Raw genomic sequence first — 19,463 nt, forward strand, 5'->3', positions numbered from 1 at the left:
GCCGTTTTCAAAGGGATTAGTTGTTTTTTAGGGGCAGTCGCTCTTTAACTCTCACATAATCGCTATCCATTTGTAATACTAGTGCTGTGTGTATGGAGAAGCCTGCCACTAGTCCTTGTAGACAGCACCATCTTGTGGTGTGTAAACTATATTGAACAAAAATATAAAACGCAACATGTTAAGAGTTGGTCCAATGTTTCATGACGGGAAATAAAAGACCCAGAAATGTTCCATATGCACAAAAAGCTTATTTCTCTCTTCTTTTTTTTTATTTTATTTTTTTACAAATTTGTTTACATCCTTATTAGTGAGCATTTCTCATTTGCCAAGATAATCCATCCACTTGACAGGTGTGGCATATCAAGAAGCTGATTAAACGGCATGATCATTAAACAGGTGCAACTTGTGCTGGGGACAATAATAGGCCACTCTAAAATGTGCAGTTTTGTCAAACAACACAATGTCATAGATGTCTCATGTTTTGAGGGAGCGTGCAATTGGCATGCTGTCTGCAGGAATGTCCACCAGAGCCGTTGCCAGAGAATTTAATGTTCATTTCTCTACCATAACCTGCCTCCAACATCATTTAAGAGAATTTGGCAGTACGTCCAACTGGCCTCACAACCGCAGACCACGTGTAACCACGCCAGCCCGGGACCTCCAAATCCGGCTTCTTCACCTGCGGGTTCATCTGAGACCAGCCACCCGGACAGCTGATGAAACTGAGGACTATTTCTGTCCGTAATAAAGCCCTTTTTGTGGGGGAAAACGCTGATTGGCTGGGCCTGGCTTCCCAGTGGGTGGGCCTATGCCATCCCAGGCCCACTCATGGCTGCGCCCCTGCCCAGTCATGTGAAATCCATAGATTAGGGCCTAATGAATTTATTTTAATTGACTGATTTCCTTATATGAACTGTAACTCAGTAAATCGTTGAAATTGTTGCCACTAAGACCGCACTCAATGAGCTGTATAGGGCCATAAGCAAACAGGAAAATGCTCATCCAGAGGCAGTGCTCCTAGTGCTCCTAGTCCTAGTGGCCGGGGACTTTAATGCAGGGACACTTACATCCGATTTAACTCATTTCTACCAGCATGTTAAATGTGCAACCAGAGGGGGAATAAACTCTAGACCACCTTTACTCCACACAAAGAGACACGTACAAAGCTCTCCCTCGCCCTCCATTTGGCAAATCTGACCATAATTCTATCCTCCTGATTCCTGCTTACAAGCAAAAACTAAAGCAGGAAGCACCAGTGACTCGGTAAAAAAAAAAAGTGGTCAGATGATGCAGACGCTAAGCTACAGGACTGTTTTGCTAGCACAGACTGGAATATGTTCCGGGATTCTTCCGATGGCATTGAGGAGTACACCACATCAGTCACTGGCTTTATCAATAAGTGCATCGATGATGTCGTCCCCACAGTGACTATATGGTAGAGCATGACGCTTGTAACGCCAGGGTAGTGGGTTCGAACCCCGGGACCACCCATACGTAAAAATGTATGCACACATGACTGTAAGTCGCTTTGGATAAAAGCGTCTGCTAAATGGCATATTATATTATATTATAAATGACTACCGACCCGTAGCACTCACATCTGTAGCCATGAAGTGCTTTGAAAGGCTGGTCATGGCTCATTTCAACACCATTATCCCAGAAACCCTAGATCCACTCCAATTTGCCTACTGCCCCAACAGATCCACAGATGATGCAATCTCTATTGCACTCCACACTGCCCTTTCACACCTGGACAAAAGGAACACCTATGTGAGAATACTATTCATTGACTACAGCTCAGCGTTCAACACCATAGTGCCCTCAAAGCTCATCACTAAGCTAAGGACCCTGGGACGGGCCACCCCCAGGTGGTAAGGGTAGGTAACAACACATCCGCCACGCTGATCCTCAACACGGGGGCCCCTCAGGGGTGCGTGCTCAGTCCCCTCCTGTACTCCCTCTTCACTCATGACTGCATGGCCAGGCATGACTCCAACACCATCATTAAGTTTGCTGATGACACAAAAGTGGTAGGCCTGATCACCGACAACGACGAGACAGCCTATAGGGAGGAGGTCAGAGACCTGGCCGTGTGGTGCCAGGACAACAACATCTCCCTCAACGTGATCAAGACAAAGGAGATGATTGTGGACTACAGGAAAAATATCATTCTCATCGACAGGGCTGTAGTGAAGCAGGTTGAGAGCTTCAAGTTCCTTGGTGTCCACATCACCAATAAACTAACATGTTCCAAGCACACCAAGACAGTCGTGAAGAGGGCATGACAAAACATATTCCCTCTAAGGAGACTGAAAAGATTTGGCATGGGTCCTCAGATCCTCAAACGGTTCTACAGCTGCACCATCACATTTGATTTGTTTATATTTTTGTTCAGTATATAAGTGCGCAGGTACTGATGAGAATTACAACCCAGGACTATCGTAAAATAGCGTAATTAGGCATAGGCCTTTATAAACTGGGAGGTTCGAGCCCTGAATGCTGATTGGCTGACAGCCGTGGTATATCTGATATACCACCTTTCATGACAAAACATTTATTTTTACTGCTCTAATTATGTTGGTAACCAGTTTATAATAGCAATAAGGCACCTCTGGGGTTTGTTGTATATGGTGATGCATCATCCCTAAGCACAGCCATTAGCCATGGTATATTGGCCATATACCACACCCCCTCCTGCCTTATTGCTTAAATATACTTTGTATATCTGTAATTCAAACTGGGCAGTTAAATTCGCATAAACTATGTATTTCAGTTTTAAACGTGTTCAGGATTTTAAAGAGATAGGCAAGTCATGTATAGGTCTGTTGACCATAATAAATGCATTCTGTTTGATTGCCTGAAGTGTCAATCAACCGATAAGTTCCTAACCTTTGGTCGTATTGTATCAACAAAAGCGAGCTTTAAACCAGGAAACGTATATTATCTACTAAATTTAGCCACTGACTTTCCACTTAACAGCAAATTGAGCAAGTGGTTATTAAACATTGCCAACCTACTGTCTTTATTCGGAGTTTATCATTTCAATGACACCGTATTCTTGTGTTCTTTTTCAGGCCGCTCCAGTCCAAAGCGTCGGAATGTTGCCAGAATATTGATACAATGTTACTCAACGTTGCTTGAGGCTATAAAAGTCCCGTGCCTTGAGGTAGGCTACTGTTTAACAAAATAACTTCTTGGCGTTTATCCAACTGCCAACTTTAGCAGCCACAGCCAGCAACATTAATTTATTTTTAAATACCGCATTCAATGGAAGAACATTCATTTCGAGTCTTTCAGTTTCACGGATATAAATCGGCGAGTCCATACTGTAAATTTCCACTAGTTACCACAGCCACAAAGGCAAAATTGGCTATAGTGAAAATGAAAACAAGAATTTGCTTTTTGGTCTTAATTTAAGGTTAGGGTTATACATACAGTTAGCAGTGTGGTTAGGGTTAGGCTATAAATCAGATTTTAAGAAGATAAATTGTAGAAATAGGCAGTGTTTATGACCTTGTGGCTGTGGTAACTAGTGACGACCCCATGTTGAGATGACGAAAACGCAGAGCCGGGTCACATGTGTCTCTATCCAATCAGATTCCCTAGGCGGAGTCTGTCAAGCCTACTGCAGTGCAATCGTTTTTCACACAATAAAATATCCATCTACTTAGTAGCCTAGGATCTCTGTTAAATGAACGTGTGATTGTTGTTACAATGTATCGTCTCTGTATGGATATTTTGTTTACATTGACAGAGTAATAGTCAGGCGGCACAGGGGTCGATTGTATACGGTATTCGCATCATGCTTCCAATGCCTAGGGTCGACGGGGACATTTTTGACTGTATCCAACGAGGGAATGTTGAACATTGTGCACATATCATTCAACATGATCGATCTATCCTCAAAGAGAAAGGTAAGGCTTGCCTGTGCTTGTTTGGAGTATGCATTAGCCTACGTAATTTACTGCACACACATTTGGGGAATATGGGGAATGGATTCTATTTTTCCACTAGCCTACCTACCCTACCGTAGCCTTTTCTAATGTCACTTCCGTGTAAGGTGCTAATCATACCATTATTCTAGGGAATTTGTTCTTACCTTCTGTAGTTAAATGCTGAATAAAAACCATGTCAGTAAAGATGTCTGTCGTCAGAGCTTTACCATTAGCATTTTTCACCCAGTCACTTAGCTGTGTCAAATATGCATGAGTAAATTGCTTTGGTACAGGCAGCAGATATTGCTTTATACAATGTGTTATAACCAATCTAACTATCTTATCACTACTGACCATATTAGGCCTAGTTTTAATCATGTCAAGTTTGCAAAATGGCAAGTTTCAGAGTCCCATCACAGTTCCAGAATGCATCGACACTAGCTTTTCAAGATGACTGCTGAAAGCTGACTGCTAATGTCTCCTGTTGTGATTTTGTCATGTTGTCAGAGAGAGAGAGAGAGAGATACCTTAACCTGCCTGTGTTTTATCAGTGATCTGAGATGGGTAGTTGGTCAGTCTATCCTCTCAGACACTCACAGCTCCTGCGACAGCATGGCATGAAGTCACAGCAGCTAAAGTGACAGTAGTAAAGAGACAATAGTAGGCCTACTGCTCTTTGGGTGGTTAGGGAGTGACACTATCTCAAAGTAATAGAATAAATATGATCATTTACAGTCATAGTACTTGAAGCATCTTTAAACACCAACATTTATTTCACTGTGAGATTTTCAATGTCTTCTCCAAAGTTCTTCAGTCAAGACTGTCTCCTTTTAACAGCAAAACAGGCTTTTCATGCTGATAAGACTTGTCATGTGTGTATTTGTATGTGTTTGTGTGTGTATAGGTTGGGGTGGTTTTAGTCCTCTCCACTTTGCGTCCCTCCATGGTAACCGTGCCATGGTTGACCTGTTGCTAAGCAATGGAGCTGACCCCAACCTGACCTGTGATGCAGGAATGACGGCCTTCCATTTCGCCTGCAGGTCAGTAACACTGATTGGACTGGATAGGTCCCACTATCCAGTCCTATTAAATCTGTGGAAAGGGACTAGGGGAAGAGCGTTGGCCCCTGTAGGGCTGTGACGGACATAGAATTTTGGATGACGGTAATTGGCGAGCCAAATGACCGTGGTCACGGTAATGACCGTTCAAAAAGCAAAAAAATTAATTAAGACGCACATTTTCTCATAGACTGAATAGAACGGGCGTTCCCATTCAAGTCAATGATGGCATAATGGGTGGACTGGTGGCCATTGCGAGTGTACCCATAGGAGCAAAGCAGGAAGTAAAAGCAGAACATTTACCCATCAATATTTGCTGTGATTTGTTGATTCAACTCAACTGACATTACAAAAAGAAATCCATTGCATGAGCCACATCATCATTTGAATGAACATTCTACATTACCATGGAAATTATTGCATCACAATACCAGGCAGCAATTGCGAGTGTACCCATGAGTTTATCAGTCAAATTGCCTGGGTAAAGGTTCCAAGCCTGTTCTATTCATTCTATTTCTATATGTACTGCTGCTGCAGGGAGGTGCTACAACACCTTGCTTGTTTCAGCAAGGAGCAACAAAGTTTAATCACGTTGTTAAGAGTCCATGTTACAGCAGAAACTGACTCAAATGCACGAATGCCCGGCCGTCTTGTCTACAGTGAGCTGTTCATTCCACACAAAAAATAAGGTTATGACGGTTCTTTTAGTTTCATGACGGTCTTCATCCACAACCTTTGGTTATATGGTAATTGTGCCAGCCCTAGGCCCCTGGAGCAGAAATGCCACTCTCTCCTAGACATGCTCCTCTCTTCTTCTCTCTGAAGTGTGCACTCGTACACTCCCCCTCATGGATGTAAATGGAATGGACTGGTGTAAAAATATGGTGGAACCTCCCTCCAGCCTGTACTTACATCAATCCAATGCTTTTAAATGCTTGAGGGGGAGTGACCGAGTGGACACTTCAGGGAGAAGGGGGAGAAATGGAAGTGGACTATTAATTAATTGCTAGTAATATATTGTTGATGGTAATGTATCTGTCTCTCTAGGCATGGTAATGTATACGTGATGCACCAGATGATGCAGCATGGAGCTGATCTACGCATGGTAGACCATCAGGGTAAAACCGCCTTACACCATGGAGTATGTGGAGGCAACATGTAAGTACACACACACACATCATGCACACACACACACACACACACACACACACACACACATAAACAAACATAAACACACACACATAGCTACATAATATTATATATTATATTAATATTATATATCAACTTCATCCCAAGCTGAGAGATTTTCAATCTCCATCATTAAAATGTTTTGTTTGTTTTACTTTTTATGCGCTGTGAAATTCTTTGAAAAGCGCTATACAAGTAAACAAAATGTATGTGTATATATACTGAACAAACATAGAAACGCAACATGGAACAATTTCAAAGATTTTACTGAGTTACAGTTCATATAAGGAAATCATTCAATTGAAATAAATAAATTAGGCCATAATCTATGGGTTTCATATTACTGGGCAGGGGTGCAGCCATGGCCCACCCACTTGGGAGCCAGGCCCACCCACTGGGGAGCGAGGCCCAGCCACAAAAGGGCTTTATTACAGACAGAAATACTCCCCTCAGACGAACCTGCAGGTGAAGAAGCCGGATGTGGCGTGGTTACACGTAGTCTGCGGTTGTGAGGCCGGTTGGACGTACTGCCAAATTCTCTAAAACAACGTTGGAGGCAGCTTATGGATGAGAAATGAACATTCAATTCTCTGGCAACAGCTCAGGTGGACATTCCTGCAGTCAGGATGCCAATTGCACACTCTCTCAAAACTTGAGACATCTGTGGCATTGTGTTGTGTGACAAAAAGGCACATTTTATTGTCCCCAGCACAAGGTGCACCTGTGTAACAACCATGCTGTTTAATCAGCTTTTTGATATACCACACCTGTCAGGTGGATGGATCATCTTGGGAAATGGGAAATGCTCACTAACAGAGATGTAAACAAATGTGTGGACAACATTTAAGAGGAATAAGCTTTTTGTGCGTATGGCAAATTTCTGGAATCTTTTATTTCAGCTCATGAAACATGGGACTAACACTTTACATTTTGCGTTTATACACAGTCCATTTGGAAAGTATTCAGAACCCTTGACTTTTTCCACATTTTGTTACGTTACAGCCTTATTCTAAAATTGATTATATACATTTTTTCCCTCATCAATCTACACACAATACCCAATAATGACAAAGCGGAAACAGGTTTTTACATAAGTATTCAGACCCTTTGCTATGAGGCTCGAAATTGAGCTCAGTTGTATCCTGTTTCCATTGATCATCCTTGAGATGTTTCTACAAATTGATTGGAGTCCACCTGTGGTAAATTCAATTGATTGTGTATGTCAGAGCAAAAACCAAGCCATGAGGTTGAAGGAATTGGCCGTAGAGCTCAGAGACAGGATTGTGTCGAGGCACAGATCTGGGGAAGGGTACCAAAAAATGTCTGCAGCATTGAAGATCCCCATGAACACAGTGGCCTCCATCATTCTTAAATAGAAAAGGTTTGGAACCACCAAGACTCTTCCTAGAGCTGGCCGCCCGGCCAAACTGAGCAATCGGGGGAGAAGGGCCTTGGTCAGGGAGGTGACCAAGAACCCGATGGTCACTCTGACAGAGCTCTAGAGTTCCTCTGTGGAGATGGGAGAACCTTCCAGAAGGACAACCATCTCTGCAGCACTCCACCAATCAGGCCTTTTTATGGTAGAGTGGCCAGAAGGAAGCCACTCCTCAGTAAAAGGCACATGACAGCCCGCTTGGAGTTTGCAAAAAGGCACCTAAAAGACTCTCAGACCATGAGAAACAAGATCTCTGGTCTGATGAAACCAAGATTGAACTCTTTGGCATGAATGCCAAGCGTCACGTCTGGAGGAAACCTGGCACCATCCCTACAGTGAAGCATGGTGGTGGCAGCATCATGCTGTGGGGATGTTTTTCAGTGGCAGGGACTGGGAGACTAGTCAAGATCGAGGGAAAGATGAACAGAGCAAAGTATAGAGAGATCCTTGATGAAAACCTGCTCCAGAGCGCACAGTACCTCAGACTGGGGAGAAGGTTCACCTTCCAACAGGACAGTGACCCTAAGCACACAGCCAAGACAACGCAGGAGTGGCTTCTTGGCAAGTTTCTGAATGTCCCTGAGTGGCCCAGCCAGAGCCCGGACTTGAACCCGATCGAACATCTCTGGAGAGACCTGAAAATATCTGTGCTGCGACGCTCCCCATCCAACCTGACAGAGCTTGAGAGGATCTGCAGAGAAGAATGGGAGAAACTCCCCAAATACAGGTGTGTTAAACTTGTAGCGTCATACCTAAGAAGACTCGAGGCTGTAATCACTGCCAAAGGTGCTTCAACAAAGTACTGAGTAAAGGGTCTGAATACTTATTTAAATATAATATTTCAGTTTTTTTATTGTTTATAAATTTGCAAACTTTTCTAAAAACCTGTTTGTGACTCGTTTCAGGAAACTAGGCGTATGTCGTGCGTCACTCCTTCACAGGAGAGCCATTTGAACGTAAACTTTATTTTTAAATCAAAATGCGTTTTTTGGCAGACATGCCTTCTGGAACATGTGAACTTTCATATGCCTTAATAACAAACTTGTATGCCATCTGTAAATTCGAATAAAATTGTTAAATTACGAGCCTAGTTGGTTTAGCTACAGAAAAAGACAGCAACCTTCCCGCTAGCCATGATTGGCTTAGATAATGAGTGGGCTGGACATGCCGAGAGATGAGTTCGGATTGGTCTGCCATGTAGCGCTCTTCTGTCCATTTGAGCTTGTCAGTATGTGTAAGTAATCCTTTCTAATACAGCTTTTTTTGAAAGATTTCACGTAGTAGAACTGCATAAGTGTTGCTCTTCACTTTCTGGAGGACCGAGTTTTGAAATCAGTGGAATTAGCTTAGGAGATGGAGAAAACACCAGTTTCCAGATTACATCTTAAAACTAAGGGCAACCATGGCATTCATGACAGAGAGGGAGAAGCGTCCATCCATGTATACGGGTAAGATAGTCTAGCTAGCTACATTTTCAATATTATTCGTATCTCAGAGCCATTTGCTTTGCTAGTTATAGCCTAATGTTAGCTAGCTAACATTGAACCTGGTTGGTTAGCTACCTGCAGATTCATGCAGGGTAGTAACGTCATGAGTTGGGATTATGGTTCATTATTTTAGCTAGCTAGGTACATGTCTTAACAAAAGACTCCACTATGCAAGTACCATTTCAAAGAATGTTCATGATGTCACTTTGACAACTGTTGACAGACGTAGCTGGTAAATTCGCACTGGCTATCTATTCCGATTTCAGAGCACTCACGTCTAAGTGTGCCAGAGCACAGAATAACTGACGAATTTACGAACGGTGTCAGTAAACGTTGGCAAAAAGCGTAATTAAATTGTTGCCAGCAGCACAGTTGCAGTCACCAACGCTCTGTATAACATAAAAACAGCCTAACCAGCTCTGCTAGGGCGAGTAAAATGGTCAGAGTGAGCTGTTCTCTCATTTGTGTCTGAAAGTAGCTAGCCAACGTTAGCCAGTTAGCTTGGGTGCTTGACTGCTGTTGTTAGGACAGAACACTCGGGTCAACCCTACTCCTCGGCCAGAGCGTCCAGTGGGTGCTCTGAACGCTCTGAGAGTGAAACGCTCTGAATTTATGAACTGACAATCTGACAACGCTCTGAGTTTACGGGTGGGGCTAAAGCTTAAGAGGGTGTGAACGATGCTGAATGGGTGTAGACAAAGAAGAGCTCTCCAGTAGGTGTACCAAAACATTCAAAGGCCATTTTCTCAAAAGTGAGGTTAGAAGTTTATAAACTTTCCTATTGTTCCTCAACTGTAGTGTATGATATACCATTTTCTAGCTCTGAGTTTCTACTTTTATCCAATGTAAAAAAAAAAAAAAAACATTTCAAATTTTGCTACATAAGACCGAACCGAATTTTTGCTTTGCCATTATGGGGTATTGTGTGTAGATTGATGAGGGAGAAAATAACGATTTCATCCATTTTAGAATAAGGCTGTAACGTAACAAAATGTGGAAAAAGTCAAGGGATCTGAATACTTTCCAAATGCACTGTAGTTGTTCAGTATACTATATATATGACATGTAGTGCATCAGTGACATATGATGTCATAAACTATGATGAGATATGATGTCATACACACGCATACGCTGTAAGCTATAAAATAAATATAGAGTTGCACTCTCTCTCACTCTCTATATATACAGTGGGGAGAAGAAGTATTTAAAACACTGCCGATTTTGCAGGTTTTCCTACTTACAAAGCATGTAGAGGTCTGTAATTTTTATCATAGGTACACTTCAACTGTGAGAGACCGAATCTAAAACAAAAATCCAGAAAATCACATTGTATGATTTTTAAGTAATTAATTTGCATTTTATTGCATGACATAAGTATTTGATCACCTACCAACCAGTAAGAATTCCGGCTCTCACAGACCTGTTAGTTTTTCTTTAAGAAGCCCTCCTGTTCTCCACTCACATCTTTCCACACACTCAATCAAACAGACTCCAACCTCTCCACAATGGCCAAGACCAGAGAGCTGTGTAAGGACATCAGGGATAAAATTGTAGACCTGCACAAGGCTGGGATGGGCTACAGGACAATAGGCAAGCAGCTTGGTGAGAAGGCAACAACTGTTGGCGCAATTATTAGAAAATGGAAGAAGTTCAAGATGACGGTCAATCACCCTCAGTCTGGGGCTCCATGCAAGATCTCACCTTGTGGGGCATCAATGATCATGAGGAAGGTTAGGGATCAGCCCAGAACTACACGGCAGGACCTGGTCAATGACCTGAAGAGGGCTGGGACCACAGTCTCAAAGAAAACCATTAGTATCACACTACGCCGTCATGGATTAAAATCCTGCAGCGCACGCAAGGTCCCCCTGCTCAAGCCAGCGCATGTCCAGGCCCGTCTGAAGTTTGCCAATGACCATCTGGATGATCCAGAGGAGGAATGGGAGAAGGTCAGGTGGTCTGATGAGACAAAAATAGAGCTTTTTGGTCTAAACTCCACTTGCCGTGTTTGGAGGAAGGAGAAGGATGAGTACAACCCCAAGAACACCATCCCAACCGTGAAGCATGGAGGTGGAAACATAATTCTTTGGGGATGCTTTTCTGCAAAGGGGACAGGACGACTGCACCGTATTGAGGGGAGGATGGATGGGGCCATGTATCGTGAGATCTTGGCCAACAACCTCCTTCCCTCAGTAAGAGCATTGAAGATGGGTCGTGGCTGGGTTTTCCAGTCCTGAACCCAATAGAAAATCTTTGGAGGGAGCTGAAAGTCCTTATTGCCCAGCGACAGCCCCGAAACCTGAAGGATCTGGAGAAGGTCTGTATGGAGGAGTGGGCCAAAATTCCTGCTGCAGTGTGTGCAAACCTGGTCAAGACCTACAGGAAACGTATGATCTCTGTAATTGCAAACAAAGGTTTTTTTTATACCAAATATTAAGTTCTGCTTTTCTGATGTATCAAATACTTATGTCATGCAATAAAATGCAAATTAATTACTTAAAAATCATACAATGTGATTTTCTGGATTTTGGTTTTAGATTCCATCTCTCACAGTTGAAGTGTACCTATGATAAAAATGACAGACCTCTACATGCTTTGTAAGTAGGAAAACCTGCAAAATCGGCAGTGTATCAAATACTTGTTCTCCCCACTGTGTGTGTGTGTGTGTGTGTGTGTGTGTGGTATATATATATATATATATATATATATATATACAGTTGAAGTCGGAAGTTTACATACCCTTTAGCCATATACATTTCAACTCAGTTTTTCACAATTCCTGACATTTAATCCTAGTAAAAATACCTTGTCTTAGGTCAGTTAGGATCACCTTTATTTTAAGAATGTGAAATGTCAGAATAATGGTAGAGAGAATGATTTATTTCAGCTTTTATTTATTTCATCACATTCCCAGTGGGTCAGAAGTTTACATACACACAATTAGTATTTGGTAGCATTTCCTTTAAATTGTTTAACTTGGGTCAGATGTTTTGGGTAGCCTTCCACAAGCTTCCCACAGTAAGTTGGGTGAATTTTGGCCCATTCTTCCTGACAGAGCTGGTGTAACTGAGTCAAGTTTGTAGGCCTCCTTGCATGCTTTTTCAATTCTGCCCACATATTTTCTATAGGATTGAGGTCAGGGCTTTGTGATGGCACTCCAATACCTTGACTTTATTGTCCTTAAGCCATTTTGCCACAACTTTGGAAGTATGCTTGGGGTCATTGTCCATTTGGAAGACCCATTTGCGACTAAGCTTTAACTTCCTGACTGATGTCTTGAGATGTTGCTTCAATATATCCACATAATTTTCCTTCCTCATGATGCCATCTGTTTTGTGAAGTTCACCAGTCCCTCCTGCAGCACAGCACCCCCACAGCATGATGCTGCCACCCCCGTGCTTCACGGTTGGGATGGTATTCTTCGGCTTGCAAGCATCCCCCTTTTTCCTCCAAACATAACGTTGGTCATTATGGCCAAACAGTTCTATTTTTGTTTCATCAGACCAGTGGACATTTCTACAAAAAGTACGATCTTTGTCCCCATGTGCAGTTGCAAACCGTAGTCTGGCTTTTTTATGGCAGTTTTAGAGCAGTGGCTTCTTCCTTGCTGAGCAGCCTTTCAGGTTATGTCGATATCGGACTAGTTTTACTGTGGATATAGATACTTTTGTACCTGTTTCCTCCAGCATCTTCACAAGGTCCTTTGCTGTTGTTCTGGGATTGATTTGCACTTTTCGCACCAAAGTACGTTCATCTCTAGGAGACAGAATGCGTCTCCTTCCTGAGCGGTATGATGGCTGCGTGGTCGCATGGTGTTTATACTTGTGTACTATTGTTTGTACAGATGAATGTGGTACCATCAGGCGTTTGGAAATTGCTCCCAAGGATGAACCAGACTTGTGGAGGTCTCCAATTCTTCTTCTGAGGTCTTGGCTGATTTTCTTTTGATTTTTCCCATGATGTCAAGCAAAGAGGCACTGAGTTTGAAGGTAGGCCTTGAAATACATCCAAAGATACACCTCCAATTGACTAAAATTATGTCAATTAGCCTATCAGAAGCTTCTAAAGCCATGAAATCATTTTCTGGAATTTTCCAAGCTGTTTAAAGGCACCGTCAACTTAGTGTATGTAAACTTTTGACCCACTGAAATTGTGATACAGTGAATTATAAGTGATATAATCTGTCTGTAAACAATTGTTGGACAAATTACTTGTGTCATGCACAAAGTACATGTCCTAACCGACTTGCCAAAACTATAGTTTGTTAACAAGACATTTGTGGAGTGGTTGAAAAACAAGTTTTAATTACTCCAACCTAAGTGTAAACTTCGACTTCAACTGTATGTGTAAAAGTTTGGGGTCACTTAGAAATGTCCTTGTTTTCAAAAGAAAAGCAATTGTTTTGTCCAGTAAAATAACATCAAATTGATCAGAAATACAGTGTAGACATTGTTAATGTTGTACATGGCTATTGGAGCTGGAACCAGCTGATTTGTAAATTGAATATCTACATAGGCGTACAGAGGCCCATTATCAGCAACCATCAGTCCTGTGTTCCAATGGCATGTTGTGTTTGCTTATCCACGTTTATCATTTTAAAAGGCTAATTGATCATTAGAAAACCCTTTTGCAATTATGTTAGCACAGCTGAAAACTGTTGTGCTGATTAATGAAGCAATAAAACTGGCCTTCTTGAGACTAGTTGAGTATCTGGAGCATCAGCAATTGTGGGTTCGATTACAGGCTCAAAATGGCCAGAAACAAATGACTTTAATCTGAAACTCGTCAGTCCATTCTTGTTCTGAGAAATGAAGGCTATTCCATGCAGAGAAATTGCCAAGAAACTGAAGATCTCGTACAACGCTGTGTACTACTCCCTTCACAGAACAGAGCAAACTTGCTCTAACCAGAATAGAAAGAGGAGTGGGAGGCCCCGGTGCACAACTGAGCAAGAAGACAAATACATTAGAGTGTCTAGTTTGAGCAACCGGCGCCTCACAGGTCCTCAACTGGCAGCTTCATTAAATAGTACCCGCAAAAAACAACAGTCTCAACATCAACAGTGAAGAGGCGACTCCGGGATGCTGACCTTCTAGGCAGACTTGCAAAGAAAAAGCCATATCTCAGACTGCCCTTCTTAATCTTTTATTTTTATTGGCTAGTCTGAGATATGGCTTTTTCTTTGTAACTCTGCCTAGAAGGTCAGCATCCCGGAGTCGCCTCTTCACTGTTGGACACACCTACTGATTGAGAGAATGCCAAGAGTGTGCAAAGCTATCATCAAGGGAAAGGGTGGCATTTGAAGAATCTCAAATATATTTTGATTTGTTTAACACTTTTTTTTGTTTACTACATGATTTCATATGTGTTATTTCATAGTTCTGATGTCTTCACTATTATTCTACAATGTAGAAAATAGTCAAATTAAGAAAAGCCCTTGAATGAGTAGGTGTGTCCAAACTTTTGACTAGTAGTGTGTGTGTATATATATATAACTCCCAGTAATTTATTGGGTAAAACAAATTACTGGGAGTTTTTATACATAGTGTGACTCTAATTTATTTTTATAGCTTAAAGTTAATTCGCCAAGTCAGCACCTCTACACAAAATAATTTTCTCTGGGTGTGCTCAAGCGCATGCTTTTTATTATACACACGCATGTACACACACACACACTCTAACCCGAGTTGTGTCTCCCAGTGTAGCAATGCAGTACCTGTGGGAGACAGGAATGTTTAGGTGGTGTGATGGAGACATGTACCATGTTACACCTCTACACCTGGCTGCTGATACTGGCAACACTGAGGTGGTCCGTTACCTGCTCCGAGACAAGGTAAGACGTACACGCTTGGTAAGTAAATCCAATGATGACTTCCATGTTTCACTTCTATTGGGGAGTTTTGCTATGGAGTTTCCTTTAGAGTTCCGTTCCTCAAGTTACATTATTTCTTACAAACAGTGCATGTAATGTTGTAGGGTGTGTTCCAATATTATCTCCTTTCTCCTAAAAGCATTGGATTGGTGGAGGCATTGGCAAGTGGGAGTTTCCACCATATTTATTATACCAGTCATTTTCTTTCAAATCAGTGAAGGGAGGTGAACAAGTGCACACTTTGGGAGACAGGAGAGATAATTGGGACATAGGGAGAATCTCAATTGCATACTTCTCGTGACCTCTCGCCTCCTTCTCAAAACCCATTGGAGGATGTCAGAGGGGAGGGACCTCTGGCTTTCTCATCCAATGGGTTTTGAGAAGGAGACGAGGAGAGAGGACGCATGGAGTATGCAATTGAGATCTTCCCATAGACATGGTGACGACTGACTGCACCTGAGATGGTCACTGTCCTCTGTTATGTGGTGCTGACTTTCTAGTGGACGTCGCTGTCCACAAGAATGGTGCTGAATCTCTGTGACATGCTCCTTGCTAATAGATCTGGAGCCCGATGGAGCCCTCGGCAGCAGTATCCTTCAGCTTTTTAGGATTGTTGCTGCACTGTTGAAAATATTTTTTGTTTGTGTGTGTCAGAGGTGTATGGTGGAGACTGTGGATGAGGATGGGTTGACAGCGGTCCATGTGGCAGCAGAGAGGGGCTGTGTAGAGGTGTGTTGGACGCTGCTACAGAGATCTGGCTTCAGGATACTACACTTGAAGACCTATAGCGGACACACACCTCTGGACCTCTGCAGGCAGGGAAAGACATTCAGGTGGGTCCCAATATCTATAACCTTTACCTTCACATTGGTTGTGTTCATTAGGCAACAAACGGAAGAAAACGGACCAAAATGTGATTTTTATTTTCAGTTGCGAAACATTTTTAAACGTTTTCCATTGTGTAAACTAATGAATACAACCCAGGAATATATAACACTGTCAACATCTTCTGTCCATCTACCTGTCTTATTGCCATACCATCACCTGGAATATCACTTTAACGTTTTAACCATCTCTATTGTGTTGGGGTTGTATTTCCACAGACACCTGCAGCTGACAAAACTACTGACCCGCTACATGAGGGAGCCACCATTCAACAAACCCGACGAGTCCAACCGTAAGTGCTGAAGCTGTGATAAGTTTAACTGTAATGAACATTGTGTGACATTGAATTGTGTTTCTGTGTATAATTGTGTGTATGCGTGCATGCGTGGGTCTCTTTCTGGGTGTGTGTGTTTGCGCGTGCGTGCGTCCAGTCCTTTACTACTGGACGTTATTCTTCCCGTGTCTGATTGGAGGAGCCATTCTGATTATTGCAACAATGTTGGGGGGCTACGGAGGGATAACGTGCGCCGTGCTGTTCCCCTGGCTGGCCAGGAGTATCTTTTCCCAGTTCCACCGCATGACCACCTACCAGAGGTATAGACACAGTGTGTGTGTGTGCTAACTATGTGTGTTTGTGTGTATCTGCACTGTACAGTAAATTCATCCATTGTATTGTTCTTTGTTCCATTACCTGTCCTGTGTTGTGTTGCAGGTTGGCCAACCCCGTCTACCTAGGGACTGTGATAGCTGGATTGTTCCACTCTCTAGTCTGCTTCTACTACAGAATACTGCCGCCTAATATCCTTTATATTACAGAGATAGTATATTACCTAATATAGTGTACTGCCTAATTCTATTACAATAAAGTATATACTTTTGACCTACATTGAATGCCTGATGAAGACTGTGGCTTTAACCACATCAAATTGCAAACCTTGCTAGTGACCGTAGTTACTGGAGGTTGTGGTCGATTATTCTGTAGCTGAACAATAATGAATATACTTTACACTGACTATCCATCATACATCATACAGTATGTATGTAGCCTACAAGTAGTATATTGTTGGTTGAGCCTTAACCCACTGTGACGCTTGTGGGGGGATGGTGTTCTGGGTCATGTGTCACTGGTCCAGTTCTCTGTGGTTCTGGTCTTGTTCTGGATGGTTCTAACCCAGGATCCTGGAGAGCTGGGACCGGGAGACGCAGATCCTCGCTACTCCTCCATAACAGACCTGCTGGAGAACAACCAGAATCCTCAGAGGTTCTGCATCTACTGTGAGGTGAGGAGAACCAATCAATCAATCAATCTTTATTATGAGTTGAAACAGACACAGAGGTTCTGTATCTACTGTAAGATGAGGAGAGCAAGTTTAAGTTAGTGTTGCAGCTGAGGATTGAGTTGTGGCTAGTTTATCCTGCCCTCCTTTTGTCATGGTATTGTAGTGGCGACGATAGTCCCCACTATAGTAAGTGTTGATTGGACAATGCAAGTTAAATTGACTCGTCTTTTCTCCGTCAATCCTCAATATTCAGAAACGAAACTGTGCACATCCATGGAGAACTACATTCCCTAAATGCTCATCAAACAGCGCCTCGATCCATTCAGCAGTTTTCTTTCACAAAGATAGGTTTATGGCATTCTGCCATTTCTAGTTGACTCAACTTTGGCAAATGTATGTAAGCAGTCCTTTCCTGCCCCAAAGTAAACTAGAAATCGTGTTGCAGCTGGTTGCCTTGATTTTTTAAAGTTGACTCAACAAAATTTTTACAGTATATGCACATCAATAGCAGTAACTATTGTGCATATGTCAAATTTAGGGTAGGCCTGCTTATTTGAATTTCCTAAATTTTTTGGGAATTGCCAACAATGTCACTTATCACTGCTATTCCCTCTCTCTCGCCATCTAGTTGTTCCAGCCAGACCATACTAAACACTGTAAATTGTGTGATGTGTGTGTGAGGGATTACGACCACCACTGCCTGTTTCTGAACCGCTGTGTTGGCGGGGGCAACCACCGCCTCTTCATCATCTTCATCCTCTCCATGGCCGCAGCACACCTCCTTTTTGTTGCCACGGCAACTTACCACCTGTATGTGGTCGTGGTGTCCCTCGAGGACCAGTCGTTGGTTAGGGCAGTAGCTGCACAGTTCTGGGTGGTCGCCTTGACGATAATGAACGTTCTGACAATCCTTTGGGAGGTGTGGTTGTTGACGGAACAGTTTGACGCTATCGCCATGGGGACTACGACCTACTTCAAACCTACCTGCGAGACTCGACAACAGTCACTGGGACAACGCTGGAAAACTGTACTTACCTTCCTATTGGAGGGGAGGAGACGGTTAGATTATGGATACACAGGGGACAAGATCTCCATAGACATTTAGATAATATGGACTCTAAAACCTATGGTGAAATGAAGAACAATGTATATTTTGTCACTTTTCCATTCTTAAAACCAACTGGATCTTCTAGCCTGGTGAACTAAAGCCTAGGCATTACCTCGGGAAGCTAATACCACTATTAAACATATAACAAGTGGTGTGTAGACCAGAATGAGTTCTAAGATATCTTAACATTAGAGATAACATGTTACTTAGATTGTCTTTGGGAGTGTGGTCGTCAACATGTCTGTTAAACATTATACTTGAACATAGGTATTGAAAAATTATACTTTTAATATATAGACTATAGTAGACTGAATGCGGAAATCTTGCCAGCGAACAAACCAACATGTCAAACTCCTCACATAACGCACTGACTTAACCCCTGTCTGTCCTGGTAAGCATTTCCTATGTATGCATGCGGAGCTAGTTTTATGTGATGCTCTGAGCTATTTTAAAGCCGACAGTACTTCTACATTGATGTAGCTCGTTTATGAATAACTGACTGATTTTGTCTGTCCTGTGAAGGATCCCACTATTTAACTAGTATTTCCTGTGGAGTTCATTCTCTGCTTCACATTTGAATGCACTGATGTATTTTAAAACTGTTTCATTGGAGATTACTGTTCACTTGAATTGTTACCTCAGTTTTTTAAATACTTCCCACTATAACAATTATTTTTAACCTAGGTGTCATTCTTGTTTTAAATAAAAGTGCAATATGATAAAATGATGATGCTTGCCTTTATGTTATTGGTGGTGTAAACCATAGGTAAGTGACTAGTGTTAGCTTATAACCGCTATGTCATTTGTATAATTGCATGCCCATTGAGCTAAAAAGGCATTAGCTCAGGGAGCTAACACAAGATTTCAGGTCTCAGGCAATGTTACTTATTAGGTGAGAGGGGTTCAACGTGTAAAACATCCTTCGTAACACGTGTTAGCATTGGCTAAAAGCATGTCGTTATCTCTCTGACCTACTCTATAGCAGAACCACATCCAGTCATCTGCCATTACTATCACTGATTTCCTCAATATCCCACAGGGACATATAGTATTACTACTAGATTACAGAGGATGATGATTCAGTAGTCATCTGAGCCTGGTATGGTCGGGGAATGTATGTATCTGAGCGGTTTAGCCATTTATATCACTTTATTTTATTGAATGTGCTCTGTATGGCCTGCACTATATACAGAGTGTTTACGATGGGAGAAAGCA

At 42.3% G+C, this 19,463-nt stretch overlaps 1 protein-coding gene across 1 annotated transcript; it reads left to right on the forward strand.

Moving 5' to 3' along the window:
- Positions 1-3,611: 3,611 nt before the first annotated feature.
- si:ch211-223a10.1 (palmitoyltransferase akr1) lies at positions 3,612-18,976 on the forward strand. The gene is made up of 10 exons (XM_041878951.2): positions 3,612-3,914; positions 4,840-4,975; positions 6,041-6,151; positions 14,804-14,936; positions 15,630-15,808; positions 16,079-16,152; positions 16,292-16,454; positions 16,573-16,658; positions 16,950-17,140; positions 17,769-18,976. Exons 1-10 carry the CDS (start codon positions 3,803-3,805, stop codon positions 18,243-18,245), a joined length of 1,662 nt encoding a protein of 553 aa, XP_041734885.1. The 5' UTR covers positions 3,612-3,802; the 3' UTR covers positions 18,246-18,976.
- Positions 18,977-19,463: the final 487 nt, after the last annotated feature.

Source organism: Coregonus clupeaformis, chromosome 1 (genome assembly GCF_020615455.1).
Source record: "Coregonus clupeaformis isolate EN_2021a chromosome 1, ASM2061545v1, whole genome shotgun sequence".
In the NCBI taxonomy this organism is placed as follows: Eukaryota; Metazoa; Chordata; class Actinopteri; order Salmoniformes; family Salmonidae; genus Coregonus; species Coregonus clupeaformis.